The sequence below is a fragment of the Monodelphis domestica genome, chromosome 1, assembly GCF_027887165.1.
Source record: "Monodelphis domestica isolate mMonDom1 chromosome 1, mMonDom1.pri, whole genome shotgun sequence".
Lineage (NCBI taxonomy): Eukaryota > Metazoa > Chordata > Mammalia > Didelphimorphia > Didelphidae > Monodelphis > Monodelphis domestica.
In genome coordinates, this window is record NC_077227.1 from 694732893 (window position 1) to 694751701 (window position 18809).

Sequence of the window (18809 nt, forward strand, 5' to 3'; positions counted from 1 at the left end):
ATGAGGCCTTGAGTGCCAGAAGAAGCCCACAGTGAGGCCCTGAGCCTGGACAGTGTACCTGGCTTTGCAAACCAACAGCAGGCCCTGAGGAAGACTAAATCATCAGTAGAAGATGGCTTCTATAGCTCTTGGCCCACAGATCATCATACCACCTTGGAAGAACTGAAACTTGCAAACACCTAAAATTAAATCTGAGTGTAGCCCCAAGAAAATACTGATGTTGAAAAGAGTGCCTTCCCTTTCCTGAGAACAGAGACCACCTGTAACATTAAAATTAAACATAAAGAAAAAGGCTAGGGAAATGATCAAACATCAAACAAACAAACCTAACCATAAAAAAGTATTATGGAGACATGGTAGAGGAAAGCACAAACTCAGAAGGAGACAGTGAGATCAAAGCAGCTACATACAAAACTTCAAAGAAATGGGAATTGATCTTAGGTTCTAGAAGAGCTGAAAAAAAAGGATTTCAAGTCAAATAAGGGAGGCAAAAGAAAAATGGAGAAAGGAAATGAAAGCACTGCAAGAAGAAAATAATACCTTAAAAAACAGGATTGACCAAATATTATATCAGGCACAAAAGTCCATCAAAGAGAATTCTTTAAAAAGCAAAATTGGCCAAATGAAAAAAAAAGTGCAAAAATCCAATAAAGAAAAGAACTCTAAAAAGCAGGATTGGTCAAATTAAAAAGGAAATTCAAAAGCTCACTGAAGAAAATATTGCTTAAAAGTTAGAATTGAGCAAGTGGAAACTAATAAACTTAGGAGACTTCAAGAAAGAATAAAACAGATTCAAAAGAATGAGGAAAAATAGAACAGATGAAATATCTCACTGGAAAAACAACTGATCTGGAAAACAGATCCAGAAGAGATAATTTATGAATTATTGAATCACCAAAGAGCTAGGATTTTAAAAAACCCTAGATATCATATTAGAAGAAATTATTAAAGAAAACTGCCCCAACATTCTTAAACCAGAGGGTAAAATATAAATTGAAAGAATCCAATTGGGGGCAGTTAGGGGGCTCAGTGGATTGAGAGCCAAGTCTAGAGATAGGAGGTCCTGGGTTCAAATTTGACCTCACATACTTCCTAGCTGTGTGACCCTGAAAAAGTCACTTAACCCCCATTGACTAACCCCTACCACTCTTCTAGCCTTGAATCAATACACAATATTGATTCCAAGATAGAAGGTAAGGGGAAAAATATATATGTATATTTTTACAACAAATATCCCTGATAAAGACCTCATTTCTCAAATATGGAGAGAACAAATTTTTTAAAATGCAAGCCATTCCACAATTGACAATAGTCAAAGGACACTAACAGGTAATTTTCAGATAAAGAAATCAAAGCTTTCTATAGTCATATGAAAAATGCAAATGAAAATAACTCTGAGGTACCATTTCACACCTATCAGATTGGCTAGTAAAGGAAATGGATAACTACTGAAGGGAATGGGGCAAATTTGGGACACCAATGCATTGTTGATTGTTGCGAATTGGTCCAACCACACTCAATGGCAATTTGGAACTATGCCCAGAGGGCTATTAGACTATGCATATACCTTTTGATCCAGTGATACCACTACTAGGTCTGTCCACACCAAAGAGTTGTTGTTGTTTTTAATGGAAAAGGACCTATTTGTAAAAAAAAAAATTATAAAAGTTCTTTTTGGGCTAATAAAAAACTGGAAATCAAGTCCGCCAATTCAGGAATGGCTAAACAAATTGGGGTATATGATGGTAATGGAATATTACTGCACTATAAGAAATGATGAGCAAGATGACCTCAAAAAATCTGGAAAGACCTACATGAAAAGATGCAAAGTAAAGTGAGTAGAACCAGAAGAACACTGTACACCATAACAGCCATATTGTACAATGATCAACTGTGAAAGTCTTAGATATTCTCAGCAACACAATGATACAAGACAATTCTGAAGAACTTTTGACAAATATGCAACTCACCTCTAGAAAAAAAATTGATGGGATTTGAATATAGATCGAAACATATTGTTCTTCTTTTTTTGTGTGTGTATGTTTTTGGTTTTGAATTTTGTTATATGAGTATTCTCTCACAATATGACCAATATGTAAATGTTTCACAAAATCATATACATGTAACCCAGATTAAATTGCTTACCATCTCAGGGAGAGGAAAGGGAAGGGAGGGAGAGAGACAATTTGAATATTATGCTTTTGGAAAGAGCATCAGGTCTGGAATTGGGATGACCTGGGTTCAAATCTGGTCTTAAGACCCTTCTTAATTGTGTATTCCCGGGCAAGTCACTTAACCTAACTGCTTAATCCTTGCTGTTCTTTGTCTTAGAATTAATACTAGGATAGAAGGATTTTTTTTTTAAGAGAGAAAAAGAAAATCCTATCCAACTGACCCACCCCAGGCAATCCAAAAGGAATGGCATCTGAGTGAGTCTTCACTAGGTGAAAGGACAGCTCTTTATGTGGCTAGGGACATGCATGTGGGTGCCATACTAGCCTAACCTCACATGCACAGCAGATTGCTCTCAGAAGTGTTCTGTACATTTGTTCATGTTCTCTTCAAGACATCCTACCTCTCTGAAGGCATAATATCTCCTGCTAAAATGGTGGTGGGGGTGGGGAAGGGAATAAGCTAGATGAACTTTAAGGACTACACAGCTCCAAATATATGATCCTATGAACACTACAGTTTTTTTTTTTCATTTTCCATCATTACTCTTTACAAGCAGGAAATTCTTCCTTAGAAATAATCTCTTTTCCTGCTACAATTAAACCCATTTCCTCAATTCCTTTCAGTGTTGATGTGGAATGGTTGATCACAATTTTCCTTAATCACAACCCTTCTAGGCCTCAGTTTGTAAAGGAATGGGATTGGACCCAATAATGTTCCTTTCCCGCTCTGTAATAGTTGAGTAAACATGAGCAAGTTATTTCACTTTTTGAGGCTTCCTAATCAGCAGAATGTATATGATATTAATTGCACTACTTACCTTATACAGTTGTTGTGAGGATCAAATGAGATAATGTAGGTAAAATACTTTGTGAGCTATATGGCACTGTTTTTTTGCTAGCTATTATTATGATGTAATTTTTTCATATGAGTTGCTAATGATGTCTTTAATGGGAGTATAAAATAACATTTAAATAGTTTTACAAAATGCTTATTTCCTAGAATCCTCTTCCAGCTTTAGTCATTCTGTTCCTCCGGGGGCAACTAATTTACCACTCATTCCACTAACTGCAACCATTAGAATAAAGTCTCCAAAGTGAGTATTTTGAAGGGCAGCATTTATTTGAATGTTGTAAATTCTGATCTATTTGTTTTAAAAAGTTGCCTTGTTATATTTAGCCATACAGATGGAGGAAATCCATTTCTTGAAGAGTCAGCTGAATGGGCAACCCTGAGAACCACAGAGAAAGTGGTTTAGAAGTCATCCATGCCACTCATCCAGAGGCACAGCAATGCCCAAAGTCTAGGTGCCTTTGGCAGCAGGCCATCAAAGGTGGAAAATGTCTTCAGACTAGAGACCACTGTTTGGCCCAGGGTGATACTGTTTGTCTAAGGCTTTCCTGCTAGTGGGGATGATGGGGGGTAGAGGGTAGTAGGGGAGGGAGGTCTTTCCTGACAGTGACTAGCCAAGGCCTGATTCTAGCAGGGCCCCTGAATAATTCACTAGAAACTGAAGCCAGCTGGCCAAGAAACAAAGCCTGCCCTCAAAATCCAGTGCCAGTTTTTAACAACTTATGACAATTTCATTTAAGGAGTTTATGGCCATGAATTCCTTCGACATGGATGATTTTGATTTTTAAAAGGGGAGGGAGAACAGCCAGACACAAAAGCCCCACATCTGGGGCACAAGATGTGTCAATGAAATCCAGATGAGTTCCCTAGGCAGCCCCTCCCCTTTCAGCACTTCCCTGGGAGACCTAGCCTGAAAAGAAACTTCTCTACTCTGGGAGACTAAACCTGCCAATTCCACTCCAGTTGTTCGAGCTCAGTGCCAAGTGTGGCCCAGGAAAAAACTCTGCCACATGGGATGCATTCTACCCACTGGAGCATCGTTGGCAAACACCGACTGGCCCCTCACAGCCCCATGCTTCTACACAACGAGGTGAGTTTGAAAGAGACACATTCCTGGTCCTTGGGGATCTAATCTTTTATGGCAAAATGCTGGCAGGGACTATGGCCACACAGGGTCAAGCAACATATGTGCTACAGTACACATGGCAAATGCTAACATCTCAAAACAGTGTCCAGGAATTCTTTTTTTCTTAACCCAGGGCCTCGCACATTGTAAACACTTAAATCAACTCTTGTTTCCTTTCTTCCTTAAACTTAATATGAGAGGCATCTAGGTAGCTCAGTAGATTGAGAGCCAAGCCTGGAGATGAGAGGTCCCGGGTTCAAATCCAGCATCAGACACTTCCTACCTATGTGACCTTGTCATTTAACCCAATTGCCTAATCCTTACTTTTCTTCTGCCTTTCCATTGATATTTAGTAATGATTCTAACAGAAGATAAGAGTTACAACAACAACTTAATAAAGGATGACCTTGTGAAATAAAGAAGGAAAAACAAGGGGAGATGAAGACAGAAGGTACTATGCCAGCTAATGAGGAAGCCAGGAGGCATCAGGCCCAGGAGGGTCCTTATTCTGCCTCCTCTAGTGATCTCATTTAAAGTTCCCAATCACAGATATGTGGCCAACAGTCTTGAATACTGTTCTGGAAGAAAAGCCAAGGGCATCCATGGGATATAGAAGGTAGAAGAATCTATCTGAGTAACATCCCCTTCCTTCTCTAAGGGTCCAGGTGTAAATTCCCTATAAGCTATACTGCATCTAATACACACCCTCTAATGGCCATGGGTTCCCATTATACCTGAGATCCTAGTACCCTTTCCCAGCGTTAGCCCTACCCAGTCCATCTTCCCTAACTGGTGAGAGGGAAATATGGTCCCTTCTTCTCACTATTCTGCTGCTCAAATTCCGAGCTTCAGCTTTCCATTTCCTCCATCCAGATTCCTAACCTAAGCTCTTGTTATCTAACTGAAGAGTGAGAAGAGATTTCTCATATCATACACAGATACGCTGCACACTCTGGCTTGGTGGCCCTTCATCTCCTGGCTCATCTCAGTAGCCTACGGATTATACCCAGGCCTGCATCCAGTCCTTGGTCCCTACTATTCCATGTTTCACCACACACACACACACACACACACCCTTGACTTTTTTGTGTTCCCAGATCTTGTCCCCACTCTCTCCCTATATTCTTTTCTTCCTCACCATCTCCAAACACATTTCAAATCAAGAAGTTCTAGTTTCAAAGCCTCTCTCTGATACTTACTATCTGTATGACTTTGGGCCAGTCAATTAACTTGGACCTTAGCCTCCTCATCAGTAAAATGAAGAATTTGTACTACAAGTCTCTGGGGTTCTCTGTAGCTCTAGTTCTATAATCCTTCCAAACACTCCAAATTCCAGAGTCCTCACTACTTTCCCCTGTGCTCCCCAATTCTGAATCCCACCCAGTATCTTCTCCAAGTGTTTGTACCCCTGGTTCCACATCCTCCATCTTCTCCTAATTCTGTCTCCTCTTTAGGCTTATATCTTTTACCTGTGTCCCCACATGCCCCAAATCTCAGCCCCGGGTCTACTATTCCCTCAAGCACTGTATTTTCATACTTATCCTGGAAAACTGGGTACCTTTCTCCATCCCTCCCTGGTTCTAAGTCTCTTACCCTATGTTCTCTCTGTTCCTATCATTCCTTTAGCCCTTCTCCTTTGTTCTCTTCCCTCCCCCATATTTTCCTTCTTGTATCCTGGTAACCTAACCTCTGCAGCCTCTGTCATCTCTAACTATGTATCCCTTCATCTCCATGTTAGTCTCTTTCTGTTCCCTTGATATGGCTCCCTGCCCCCACATCACCTGTGCTTCCTGCCAATGCCCATGTCCTGATTTACTAGATTCACCCTGCTGTCTCTCCTTCCATCTGTGTTGTCATCCTATGTTCCACCCTTCACTCAGTGTCCTGGGCAGCTGGCTCTTTGTCACCTCCCATCTTGTAACCAGGATACATGGAGGAGGGAGGGAAGACATAAGGTTGAAGGAGATGGGTTAAGGGAAGGACATGAGCAAGAGCTGGCATAAGGAGAACACTTGAATGTCCCCTGATTCACCCTATATTCCCCTTGCATAATCCCCCTAGTGTTCTCTCCCAGGTGCATATCTGTCTGTGCCCGAGTCCTGGCTAGCTCTGTGATGGCATCCCCTCCCCTAAATCATCCTTCTGCCCTGGTCTTACCTTCCCTCCTCAAGTTCCCCTACCCCTTTGAGTCCTCACACTCCAGGCCCAACTCCACTGTACCAACATCTTTCAGCCCTGGTCCCCCCTCCCTTCCTCCTTGTCTCTGATGATCCTGGGCTTTAACCTTCCCTCCCACTGTCCTCTGCCCCCATCCTTCCTCCTGTTCTGGTCCCTCTTTACTTCCTTGGGGTCGTAGCCCCTTCTCCTTGTCTTCCATGTCCCTAGGCTTTACTCCCTCCACTCCCCACCCCATCCTTCAGCACTGATCTCCCGTTCCCTTTGGGTCCCCAAACCCTCTCATTTTCGATGACCCTGGGCTTTACCCTTCCCTTCCACTATCCTCCCCCGCCTTCCTTCTTCCAGCTCTGGTTCCCTCTCCCTATGCCCTCCCTGCCTCTGGGCTCTATCCCACCCCACCCCACCCTCCATCCTACCCCCGGCTCCGGTCCTCCTCCCTTTCTTGGGGTCTTTTGCCCCTCCATGTGCTCACTCTCCCCGGGCTTTACCAGTGCGCCCCCTCCCCATACTGCCCCTCATCCTTCTTCCGGCCCCAGTCCCCCTCCCTTGCTCGGGTCCCCCCTGCCGCAGTCGGCCCGGCTCCCTGGGTCTCCGCCCCAGCCCGACTCTCACCTTGTCCGGCGGCCCGACCGGACCGGGGCCCTCTCCGACCCAAGGCGGCCGAGTAGCGTCAGAACCTCCGAACTGCAGCGGCCGCGGCTCGCGGGCTCCAGCTCCGCGACCTTCGCATCCCCTTCCCCAGAGGCTCCATCGCATCCCCGGAGCCGGCAGAGGAGCCGGGGAGGAGACCAGGCGGCGGCGGCGGTAGCGCAGACGGGAGCGGCCTGAGCAGCCGAGGCAAGGCCTCCGCTGGCTGGACGGGCGCGGGTACTGTCTCCCTGGCAACCGCTGAGGACTACGGCGCCGCACAGCGGCCAAAGCGCGCCGGATGCGTTCCTACAGCGGAGGGCCCCAGACACCTTTCCTCCTACATACAGCTCCGCCCCTTCCATCCGCGCTGAGCCTCCTCCCGCCTCCCTTCAGTCCTGTCGGACTTTTAATGATAGTTTCTTGGCAAAACCACTGGAGTGAGCAATATGAATAGCCAGTTTTCAGATAAAGAAATCAAAACTGAATCCCTCCTGACTCGAGAAATGCAAATCAAAATAACTCTGAGGTACCACCTCACACCTATCGGACTGGCCAATATGATAGTAAAGGAAAATCATAATTGGCAAAGAGGATGTGGGCAAAATTGGGACACTAATACATTGCTGATGGAGTTGAGAGTTGATCCAACCATTCTGGAGGGTAATTTGGAACTATGCCCAAAGGGCGCTAAAAGAATGTCTGCCCTTTGATCCAGCCATAGCACTGCTGGGTTTGTACCCCAAAGAGATTTTTTTTTTAATGGGGATGGATTTATTTGTACAAAATGTTTATAACTGCACTTTTTGTGGTGGAAAAACTGGAAAATGAGGGAAATGACTGAAAAAATTGTCGTATATGATGGGGATGGAATACTATTGTGCTATAAGGAATGATGAACTGGCTTGATTTCTATAAAAACTGGAAAGACCTACATGAACTGATGAGAGTGGAATAAGCAGAACCAGAGAACATTGTATACAGTAACTGAAACATTGTGGGATGATCAAGTGTAATAGGTTTTGCTACTAATAGCAATGCAATGAGAAAGAATAATATCCACATCAAGAGAAAGAATTGTGGGAGAAATGCAGAAGAAAAATATATGATGTATCACTTGTTTATATGGCTTTATGATTGGGGGTTTGGTTTTAAAAGATTACTCTATCACAAAAATGAATAATATGGAAATGGGTTTTGAGTGAAAATACTTCTGTAACCCAGTGGTATTGCTTGACAGCTCTGGGAGGGGGAAGGAAAGAGGGGAGGGAGAGAACATGAAACATATATGAAACATATAATCATGGGAAAATGTTTAAAAAATAAAATTATATAAAAGCTACTGGAGTGGTTTGTCATTTCCTTCTTCAGTGTGTCTTCATTTTATAGATAAGGGACTGAGGCAAATAGGGCTTAAGTGACCCAGGGTCACACAGCTAGTATGAGTTTGAACTCAGATATTCCAGACTCTAGACTCTCTAGAGTCTACACCCTGTTCACTGCAGCACCCAGCTGCCCTATTCTACCCCCTCCCATCCCTACTCCCCACTCCCCTTAGGTTTCTCCACCCTTAGACATCCCAATTCCTCTCCCTTAGACAGCCCCACTCTTGGATGCTCTAGCAGCCAGCCTCTTCCCCTTTAGGCCACCATGGATATGACTCCCTTCCCCTGATGTACCAAGTCCCACCTACTTAGACATCCTAGCCCCTCCCCTTTAGACAGTCCCACCCTTAGACATCCTATTTCCTCTCCCTAAAAGATCTCAAATCCCACCCCTTTATACAGCCCTGCCCTTAGATGCCCTGTCTCCTCCTTCATGGACTCTTGCACTCCCTTGTTCTAAGATACCCCAAGTTCCACAATCGGAGACAGTCCCCTTTAAAAACTCTCTGGCAGGGCCCTTGCTAGAAGACGATCTACCCTTAGATATTCCAGGTCTTCTGCTTAGCCCTACCTTTAAACAGCTCTACCCTTTCATCTTAATTATGGGACTAAAGCTCTGAGATAATGCCGATTTCCTCTTAATGGTCTGCTCTAGGCTCTTCCATCCAGAATGCAGTCTCCTCAACGTCCTTGAAGCAACCATCAAATGATGTCATCTTGGAGTTGGATGGTTTCTGAGAGGGCAGTTCAGTCCAGCTTATTCTAGAAAAGGAATTTCCCAACCCCACATGTCAACATGGAATTTAGGAATCCCAAACTTGTGGCCTAGTGGGATCTGATGAACCCCAATTTTAGATTTAACTTGTAGATTGGAGACCCTGAAAGCTTGTCCTTGTTCCCTGTTCCCATGAGAATCTACCCTGAAGGGAAATGATGATCCTGGGTGAGATAAGCATATGCTAAGGACATTCTTGGTTTTAGGTAGCATCCCCTATTGTATTAGAACCTTTCTCAGGAAGGTCAGACCTGGGCATGAACCATCCTTTAGTAACTATTAAGCGGCCCCCTTCTCTTGCACCCTAGCTTCTAGCTTGATTGTATCTTGTCAGTGTAGTTTGAACACTTCCATTTTCCTTGTAGCCATAGTGATGCCAATCATCTTTCCCTGCCCCTGGATTTCCCAAAGGGTATATAGGTTCCTCAAATTCTTTTGTTCCTCTGAGTTGTCATCTAGGTTTGCACCCTGTAAAGGTTGTGGCGCCGACTCTGAGTAAAGGGCCAAATTGGATTTATCCCTATCCTGATTAAAGACTTGGTTTTTCTGACTATTTAATAGTTCTGTGTTATTTCCAAGTTAACACACACACCAAACAACTTGTTACATGATTATTCTTTGAGGTTCTCCAAGAGGGAGAACCCGCATGGTTAGCTCTAATTATGAGCAAACTTTTCCTGATATCAAGCTTCAAGTTGTCCCTTTTACATCTACCCAAACTGCTTCTAGTGCTGTCTGCCTGGACCAAAGTGTCTTCGACCGAGTTCCATGTGGTCTGAACTCAAGGGTTTCTACTATATGGGTTATTCTTTTCTTAGTGTTCTCTAGCTTATCGATATCCTTCCCAGAATTGATAATGATTCAGAGGTGCTATCACCTGGGCAGAATACAGCAGGTGTTTTACTTTTTCCTGCCCTCTAGACATTCCAGTCCCTCCCCTTTTGAAAGCTCTACCCTTAGTCAACTCAGTCCCTCCTCTTAGTCCCACTCTTAGACATCTTAGTCCTCCCCCAGCCCCATGATCTCATCTTTAGATTCTCAGGGCCCCTCTCCTTTAGGGAGACAGACCCCTGCCACCCTTGGATGGACCAAGCTGCCAAGTGAGTTAGTTCTACCTTACATAAAGTGTCTCAGCAAAGTCATGTCAAGGGTATTGAGGAGATTACATTCTGGATGGGGGATCCTAGAACACTCCATCAGGAGGAAACTGGCGTGTTCTCTGGGCTTCAGTCCAGTAACTAAGATGAAAAGTTCCCCACCCCTGTTTCACCAGTTTATGTAGCACTGACCAGGGAAGAACACTTGGGAGGTATGTGTGATCAAACTGATAAGAAAATTCCTAGAAAGAACAGGTAGTTGGGAGTAATTATGGAAGGTAGGCAGGTCTCCTAGGGCAAAGTCTTTCCTCTTTCCCATTCAAGGACTCTTGGAACAAGAGAAATAACTTCAAAATCTCTAATGGACTGCTTAGGACGGGGATTGTTAGCCTCAAGTTGGTAGACCTCCCCCTAAAGTTTCTGGATAGAGTTTAGGGAGTTTATGAACTTTAAAAAATTGATATATACATAGTTTCGTTTGTAATCCTCTGTTTAAATTTTACTGATCTCACACACACACACACACACACACACACACACACACACACACACACACACACACACACACAGAGGGATGGAATGTCCTGACCGGAAACTACCAAGAAGGAGAGGTCTACTTAACTAGTAACTGCTGATATTTATATAGTGACTTTATTTTTTGGCTGTTTTCAAATTCTGAACTACATGACAACTTTAAAGTTTGCAGAATGTTTAACACAAATTATTTTGTTTCAGTCTGAGAACACCCCTGTAAATTAAGCACTAGAAATATTGTGGCTATTAAAGCTCATAGAGCTTAATAACTTAATAAGCTTTAATAAAGGTGTGAGGTGGAATTTGAACCCAAACCTCCCTGATCTAAGACCAGCTCTGAAACTGCTACACTGGCCAGCATACTTCTTTTGCTTAGAGCTGGCTCTATGCTAAGCAATCACAATTCTACAAATAGTAACAATTACCCATATTTACAGAGCACATTATGGTCTACACATATTTCCTGAAAACTCTGTGTGGTAGGAAATACATGAGTAATTATCCTGATTTTATAAATTAGGATAATTTATACTTAGCAAGGTAAAACGCCTTTTCTGTGGTCACGCAACTAATTAAGCAAGTATAGAGGTTAAGATTTGAACTCAGGTCTCCCAACTCCCATTTCAGTTTACCTTCTGCTCTATCTAAATCAAAGGTCATTTATTCATTGCCAAAACAATCAAACTACTAAATAATTATTTTATAGAACTAGAAAGATAATAGAATTCATCTGGAAGAACAAAAGGTCAAGAATATAAAGAGAATTAATGAAAAGAAATGTGAAGGAAGGTGGCCTAGTCATAACAGATCTCCAACTGTACTATAAAGCAGCAATCATCAGTTATAGGCTTAGCTACTCTCAGCAATGCAATGATCCAGGACAATTGTGAGGGACTTATGACAAAGAATGCTATTTACCTCCAGAGAAAGAACTGGTGGAGTCAGAATGCAGATCAAAGCATGTCATTTTTCACTTTTGTTTGTATTTTTATTTGGAGGTTTTGGTTTTATGTGAGTATTCTCTTTTGACAAGGACCAATATGGAAGTATGTTTTGCATGATAATGAATATATAACACAGATCAAATTGTTTACCATCTCCAGAAGGGGAAAGGGAAGGGAGGGAGACAATTTGGATCTTATGACTTCAGAAAATGTATGTGGAAAACTGTTATTACACGTAACTGGAAAAATAAAATACATTTTAAAAATAAATTTTTAAAAAAGCAATGTATATACCTTAATTAAAAAATACTTTGTTGCTAAAAAAAATGCTAACCATCATCTGAGCCTTCAGTGAGTTAGAATCATTTCACTGGTGGAGGATCTTGCCTCAGTGTTGATACCTGTGATCAGGGAGGGGGTTGCTGAAGGTTGGGGTGGCTGTGGCAATTTCTTAAAATGAGACAACAACAAAGTTTGCTTCTTGGATTGATTCTTCCTTTCACTTGAACTCTGAGACTCCATTGGAAGGTTAGTAAATGGCCTGATTTCAAAACTGGTGTGTCTCAGGCAACAGAGAGACCCGAGGAGAGGGGGAAAGAGACAGAGGAGGAGTCAGAACACATAGAAGATTTATCAGTTGTTTGATGTCTTATATGGGTACAGTTTGTGGAGCCCCAAGACAATTACAATGATAATATTAGATTACTGATCATAGATGATCATTACAGATATCATGATATTGAAAAAGTTTGAAATAGTGCAAAAATGACCAGAATGTGACACAAAGCCACGGTTTGAGCACATGCTGTTGGAAAAATGGTGCTGAAAAACTTGCCTCATGCAGAGTTGTGGCAAACCTTCAATCTGTAAAAAACCAAAACATAGTATCTTTGAAGCACAATAAAATAAAATATGCTTGTAAAGCTTTCTAACAATGGACTGAGGGGGCAGCTGGTTGGCTCAGTGGATTGAGAGCCAGGCCTAGAGATGGGAGGTCCTGGGCTCAAATCTGATTTCAGATACTTCCTAGCTGGAAGACCTTGGGCAAGTCACTTAAACCCCATTGCCCAGCCCTTATTGCTCTTATTGGTTCTAAGGTGGAAGGTAAGGGCTTCAAAACAAAAGCAAAACAAAAGCAAAAAACAAAAACAATGGGCTGTCCTGGAAAGTAGTGCACTCTCAGTCATTAGAAGTCTTTAAGGGGAAACTAGATGTCCATTTGTGGAAATGATGGAAAGGAGAGTCATGCTTGAAATCGAGTTCAGATTCAATAAACTCAGGTTCTAGAGATGACTTGTGAAATCTTATGATTCCATGACTGACACACACACACGGCTCAAGGCACTGAGGGCCCCTTCGCCCTCTGCCCACTTTAATCCCGCTTGGTATCCATCAATTCTTTTTCTTCTCTCCCCTCCTTTCCTGCCTGAGGCTCCGAGAGCTCTATCAGCCCAGCAGGGGGAGCCAATGAGCCATTTATCAATCTCACCTTGGGGTCAACTCATATTCCTCGACTGAGCTACCCCAGAGTCCCTTCCTGGTCTTATTAGCTTCCAGTCCAGTGTGACTGTGTCTTAGGACAAAGGTAGGGTCAGAGGAGAGAGGTGAAGTTGGAGAATGAGATTTGCTGGGTTAGAAAGGAAGAAGGCTTTGGAAGGAAGAGAACAGTGCCATGGATCACTGCCAGGCTTATAGCTAGAAGGGAATTTCGATATTATCAAACCCAACCCATTAATGTTATAGATAAGGAAACTGAGCCAGAGGAAGGGTAATGACTTGTCCAAGGTCACACAGGCTATAGACTGTAACCCAGAGATTATCGATTTATAGCTGGAAAGAACCTAATTTTGAGGTTACCTAGTTCAACCCCGCCAGTGTACAGGGAAGGAACCCGAGACCCAGAGTCATTAAGTAATTCACCCCCAAAGTCTCAGAGGGAGTGATTAAGCCTGGATTCAGTTCCAGGAAGTAGATGAGCCAGCATTTTAACCCAGGTGCTCTGACTCCAAATTTAATCGACTTCCCACCGTGCCCCCAAGAGACCTCAACAGTTTGGGGATTCTGAATGAATGAGGAGCTCCCACAGGGAATGGGGAGTTTTGAGAGGGAGAGGAGCCCAAAGATGAAATAGAGGAGCAATGAAGTCTGGGAATGGAGGCTTGGACGCCTTTGGGATAGAAGTACCTCAGGGTTAGAAACCTGCTAGGCATTCTGGAGCCTTCAGATAAAGTCCCAAACCCTCCCAACCATATAACAACACTTTATTATGGGTGTCTCCACCTGCCCCCTTTCATTTCCCAGTGTCCCCAGGGCTGGGCACTGCCAGAGTCCACCCACCTAGCTATGTTCATTAGTGAGGGGCAGCTGAGGTGGGGGAAATGAGAAGGACCCTCAGATCCTAAATGAGAGTCTCCTGCTCTGAGTCACTGACTCTGCCTCTTGGATAGGCCTTGACACTGAATTTTGATCTCTGACGTTCTTTCTGCATTCTGACCATATCTTTGCCCCCCCCCCCCCCCCCCCCCCCGCCCCATTACTCCTTTCACCAGTGGCCTCTGGAAGAGAAGGTGGCCAGAGCCAGCTAGGACTGGTTCTCTGTGACCTGGGGATGCCTGTCATATTGTGCTTATTGAGGCTCCCAAAAGGAGATGGGAGAAAAGAGAAAGGAGAAAGTAAGAGGACTAAGGAAAGGGCTATTTTAATTGTCCAGGGAGATGCTTGAAGGGGGGCTCACACCATGATTCCATGGCGTGTTGTGGGAAGGAATAGAAGAGGGAGTATGGAATTTGTATGTATAGGGAGAAGAGTTATGAAATTGGGGGCTGGGGCAAGGTGGGTGGTACACCCTATGTCTCTGTGACCGTTACAGGAGATCCAAGGTATCTGCTCCATCCAACCACCTAACTCCAGCATCCATGATTGGCTTTCTACCATTCTTCATTCAACACAGAAAGTGATCAGAATTCCAAGACAGAAGAGAATCCCCAAGTCCAGTCTTCCAGGCCCTCTGAGTTCAAATTTCAGCACTTCTGCAGTTTTATACTGTGAACTCGGGCAAGACATTTTACCTCTGTCGGCTTTCATCATCGGTGAAATGAGGTAGTTAGACTAAATATCCTCTAAAATTCCTTCCAGCTTGAAATCCTACAATACTAGGATTTCCCTCTCCCAGAGTAAAGAGAGGAGGACTGTGCCTTGGTCCTTTTCTTTGCATGGGTCCCAGGAATGGAAGGCAGAGGTAGGGATAGTGAGGGGAAGACACTACCTGAAGGCACCTGGATGACATTGTTCAGCAGTTGTTTCAGTAGTCCTGTCTGACTCCTTGTTAACCCTTTTTAGATTTTCTTCTTTTTTAGATATATTTTCTTTTACCAATTACAAGTCACAACAATTTGAGATGAGAAGATCCAAGTTGTCTCCCTCTCTTCTCTCCTCCCTCCGTGAGATAGTAAGCAATTTGATCTGGGTTACACATATATGATCATGCAAAACACATTTCCATGTTGGTCATGTTGTGAGAGAATGCCTATATTAAAAACAAAATAAAAACGCACAAATAAAATAAAGTAAAATACAGTATGCTTCAATCTGCACTTAGACTCCATCCCCTTTGGGGGGTTTCTTGGCAGAGATACTGGAGTAGTTTGCCATTTCCTTCTCCAGCTCCTTTGACAGATGAGGAAATGGAAGTAAGCAGGGTGAAGTGCTTTGCCCAAAGTCAGAGCTGGTGTGTGTCCGATGCCATATTTGAACTCAGGAAGAAGAGTCATCCTGACACCAAGCTTAGCCCTCTATCCCTTGAGCTACCTAGCCATCCATGGATGACTTTAGACCCAAGTAAACAAACTAGCTGCCTTCCCTAAACCTTCTCTCTTCTACCGGGGACTCACTCCTTTTCAATTTTCCACCACCACCATGAAGTCCTGTTAGATGAAGGGAAGGAAAGAGTGGAGTTCTCCTTGCTGGGGAGAAGGCAAAGGGACACTCCTAGAGAAAGCTGGGGCAGCAGAGTTGGGACTGGAACAATAATGACCTAATACTTTTTCTAAGGTTCCAGCATGACTGGGCGGACTGACTGAGGTCGGGAGCAGCAGTGAGCAGGAAAGGATCAAGAATGCTCTTAAATACAATTTCTAGATCCTTCTTGTCTGCTAGAAAAAGAAGATTAGTGGTTTAAACAGGCCCTGCTCCCCTAGCCTATAGGTATCATTTCACTACCCACCCCCAGGGTAGGGCACACACGGTACATACCTATTGCCCTTGGACTGCTCAACTTTCAGTCTTGGCATTTCCCTTGGAGATTATTTAAAGTGGGGTAATGAATGTTGGCCCATGAGTCAGATAGTATGTCCTTGGATTAATCATTTCCTTAACCTAGATCTCTGTTTTCTCATCTTAAAACACTGAGGATTGGTCTGGTCTTTCTCATGTCCAAATCTCTAATAGCTATAACCATTTAAAACAACCAAAATAGCCTTCCCATTAGTCATCAGCTTTTGTCCCCTCCAATCTATCCATCTATACATTGCTACTGGATTGATATTCTGAAATCCCATCCATCCTTGTCTCTCATGAGTCTAACTTTCCCACTATTTCTTTTTTATCCTAAAGTCAGCCAGATTGGTCTCATCTCTGTCCTTTTTATATAAACCTCTGCTTTCCTGACTTTGCATTCTCTTCCTCCTCTCCTTCCACTGTCTCCTCTCTTCTCTATCTCTCTAATGCCCAATTCATATTGAACCTCTCTGTGAAGCCTTCCCTGTTCACCCCAACCCAGTCCTAGATTCAATAAGATCAATCTTTTATGAAACAACGAGAAACAAATCCAAAAATAAAAGTCTTTGCTCTCAAATAGCTTCTAAACAAGTAAGTCTGTACAAAGTAATACAAAGTAATTTCAAGAGTGATGAAGAAAGGTTTCAATTCAATAATTAATTTAACTCTCATGATGGGTTGGACTCTAAGGATACAAGGAAATAACATGGACACAAATAAATACAAACTATATACAAAGTAATCTCAGGGAGGGGAGAAGGAGAAAGTCTAATAGAGCCATTTGTTACCAATAGAACAGGTATTCTAGAGGGCACAAATCTTAGGCACAATGGAAGTTCAGAGAATAGACACACTAGAGCAGCGTTGGTGAACCTTTTTGAGATCGCATGCCCAAACTGCAAGCTGTCTGAGAGACCTCACATTAGCAAAGACATTAGATGTTGGAAGTATTGGCATGAGGTGGCTGGACAGAGGGGCAGGTCATGTAAAAAATGCCCTTGGGTACTGTGAAGAGGGAGAAAGGGAGCAGCCCCTTCTATGCCCCCAGGGCACACAAGCCATGCCTTCACCAACTCAGCACTAGAGGAATAGGACTGTCATGGTTGGAATATTCCTTTAGGAAGCTGACAGAAAGGGAAGGGAGTTTTCCCTTAGTCAGTCTACAATTCAGAAGCTCAGGAATTCTGGGTGAAGCCTTAAGAAAATATTAGTGACATCTTTCATAATAGCAAAACTAATGTTGATTTTATTATCAAAACCAATAGAGCAGATATCCAGATCCTGGCCTCACCTAGTGGTCAAGGGAATAGAGGCAGAGAGGCAGATAGGTAGTACAGAAGACAGAGTGATGAGCCTAGAGTCAGGAAGATCTGTGTTCAAATCCAACCTTTGACACAATATCTGTGTGACCCTGGGCAAATCTCTCAACCTCAGTTTAAACCCTAGTTTCCTCAACTGTAAAACAGGGATAATGCTAGCATCTCTACCTACAGAGTTCTTGAGGGGCTCAAAAGAGATATTTGTAACACATTTCCGAATAGTGCCTGGCACAAAATTAGTAGGCACTTGTTTCTCCTTCCTCTCCCTTCCTAGGGTCAGGCTAGTTATAGAGAGTATAAGCCTTGTCTGAAGTACTGACCTTCTTCTAGGACAATCCTGCCCCAGGACTTACTCTAAAGTTGAATAGAGTAATCCTCTCAGTTTCCCTTGGAGTAGGGGAAGGGCAATGGTAGTTAGGTAGGTAGATAGCCTGTGTAGAATGGGAGGTATCACCGGAGGTGGCCTTTGAAGAAAGCCAAGAAAGTTCTAAAAGGCAGAAGTGATGAGAGGGAGTTCATTGCAGACATGGGGGAGTCTACCTGTGAAAGACTATAGAAGCAGATGAAATGGTACCTCTGGGAAACAATTAATAGACCACTTTGATTGGAACCCAGAGTCTATCTGAATGGATTGTATCTCAGCTGGGGGCAATGTGGGGGAGAGGAGAGGAAGAGAAATCAAGACTCAACATTCTTTTTTAAAATGTTAGGGGGGGGCAGCTGTTTGGCTCAGTGGATTGAGAGTCAGGCCTAGAGATGGGAGGTCCTAGGTTCAAATCTGGCCTCAGCCACTTCCTAGCTGTGTGACCCTGGGCAAGTCACTTAACTCCCATTGCCTAGCCCTTACTGCTCTTCTCCCTTGGAGCCAATACACAGCATTGATTCTAAGGCGGAAGGTAACGGTTTTAAAAAATATTAGAACTGGTTTTACATGTAGTTGGGGGGAGAAATGAAATAAAATGAAGGGAGGAAATCATAAAATGGTATTTTACAAGTCTTCATTTGAAATGATACAGGAATGGAAGTCAGAGACCAAGTCATCGAAGATCAACTGTCATTGTGAGAAGTTTATATTTGATCCTAGAGAGAATAGGGAGTTTGTAAAAGTTTGTAAGCAGGGGCAGCTAGTTAGCACAGTGGACAGAGCACCAGACCTGTAGTTGGAAGGATCTGGGTTCAAGTGTGGCCTCAGATTCTTCTCAGATGTGATCTTGGGCAAGTCACTTAACCCCGGTTGTTTATGCCTTGCCACTTTTATGTCTTAGAAATGATACTAGGGCAGAAGACAAGGGTTTAAAGAAAGAAAATCTGTAAGCAGAATAAATAACATTATCAGCTGTATGTTGTAGGCATACTAGCTTAGTAGCATAATGTTGTGGATAGGAAGACATGGGTTCAAATTCTGACTCTAACCCATACTGGCTGAATGACCCTGGAAAAGTCATTTGATTTTGCAGTACTTTACTAGGAAGCTCACTAAAACTATAAATTGCAGAGATGGGGTGACAGTTTCTTTATTTTGGAG

At 43.2% G+C, this 18809-nt stretch overlaps 1 protein-coding gene across 5 annotated transcripts in view; it reads right to left on the reverse strand.

Annotated features, from left to right (window-relative positions):
- ZDHHC1 (zinc finger DHHC-type containing 1) overlaps positions 1 to 7296 on the reverse strand; it is a 58488-nt gene extending 51192 nt beyond the window's left edge. For 2 of the 5 annotated variants that reach the window (XM_007477165.3, XM_007477164.3), the window contains exon 1: positions 6941 to 7244. In XM_007477165.3, coding sequence (XP_007477227.2) covers positions 6941 to 7084 — 144 coding nt within the window. In that variant the 5' untranslated portion in view covers positions 7085 to 7244. Of the gene's footprint in view, positions 1 to 6940 lie in introns of all 5 variants that reach the window. The other 3 variants (XM_007477161.3, XM_056805591.1, XM_056805731.1) reach the window with 3 other exon arrangements.
- Between the last annotated feature and the right edge of the window lie 11513 nt (positions 7297 to 18809).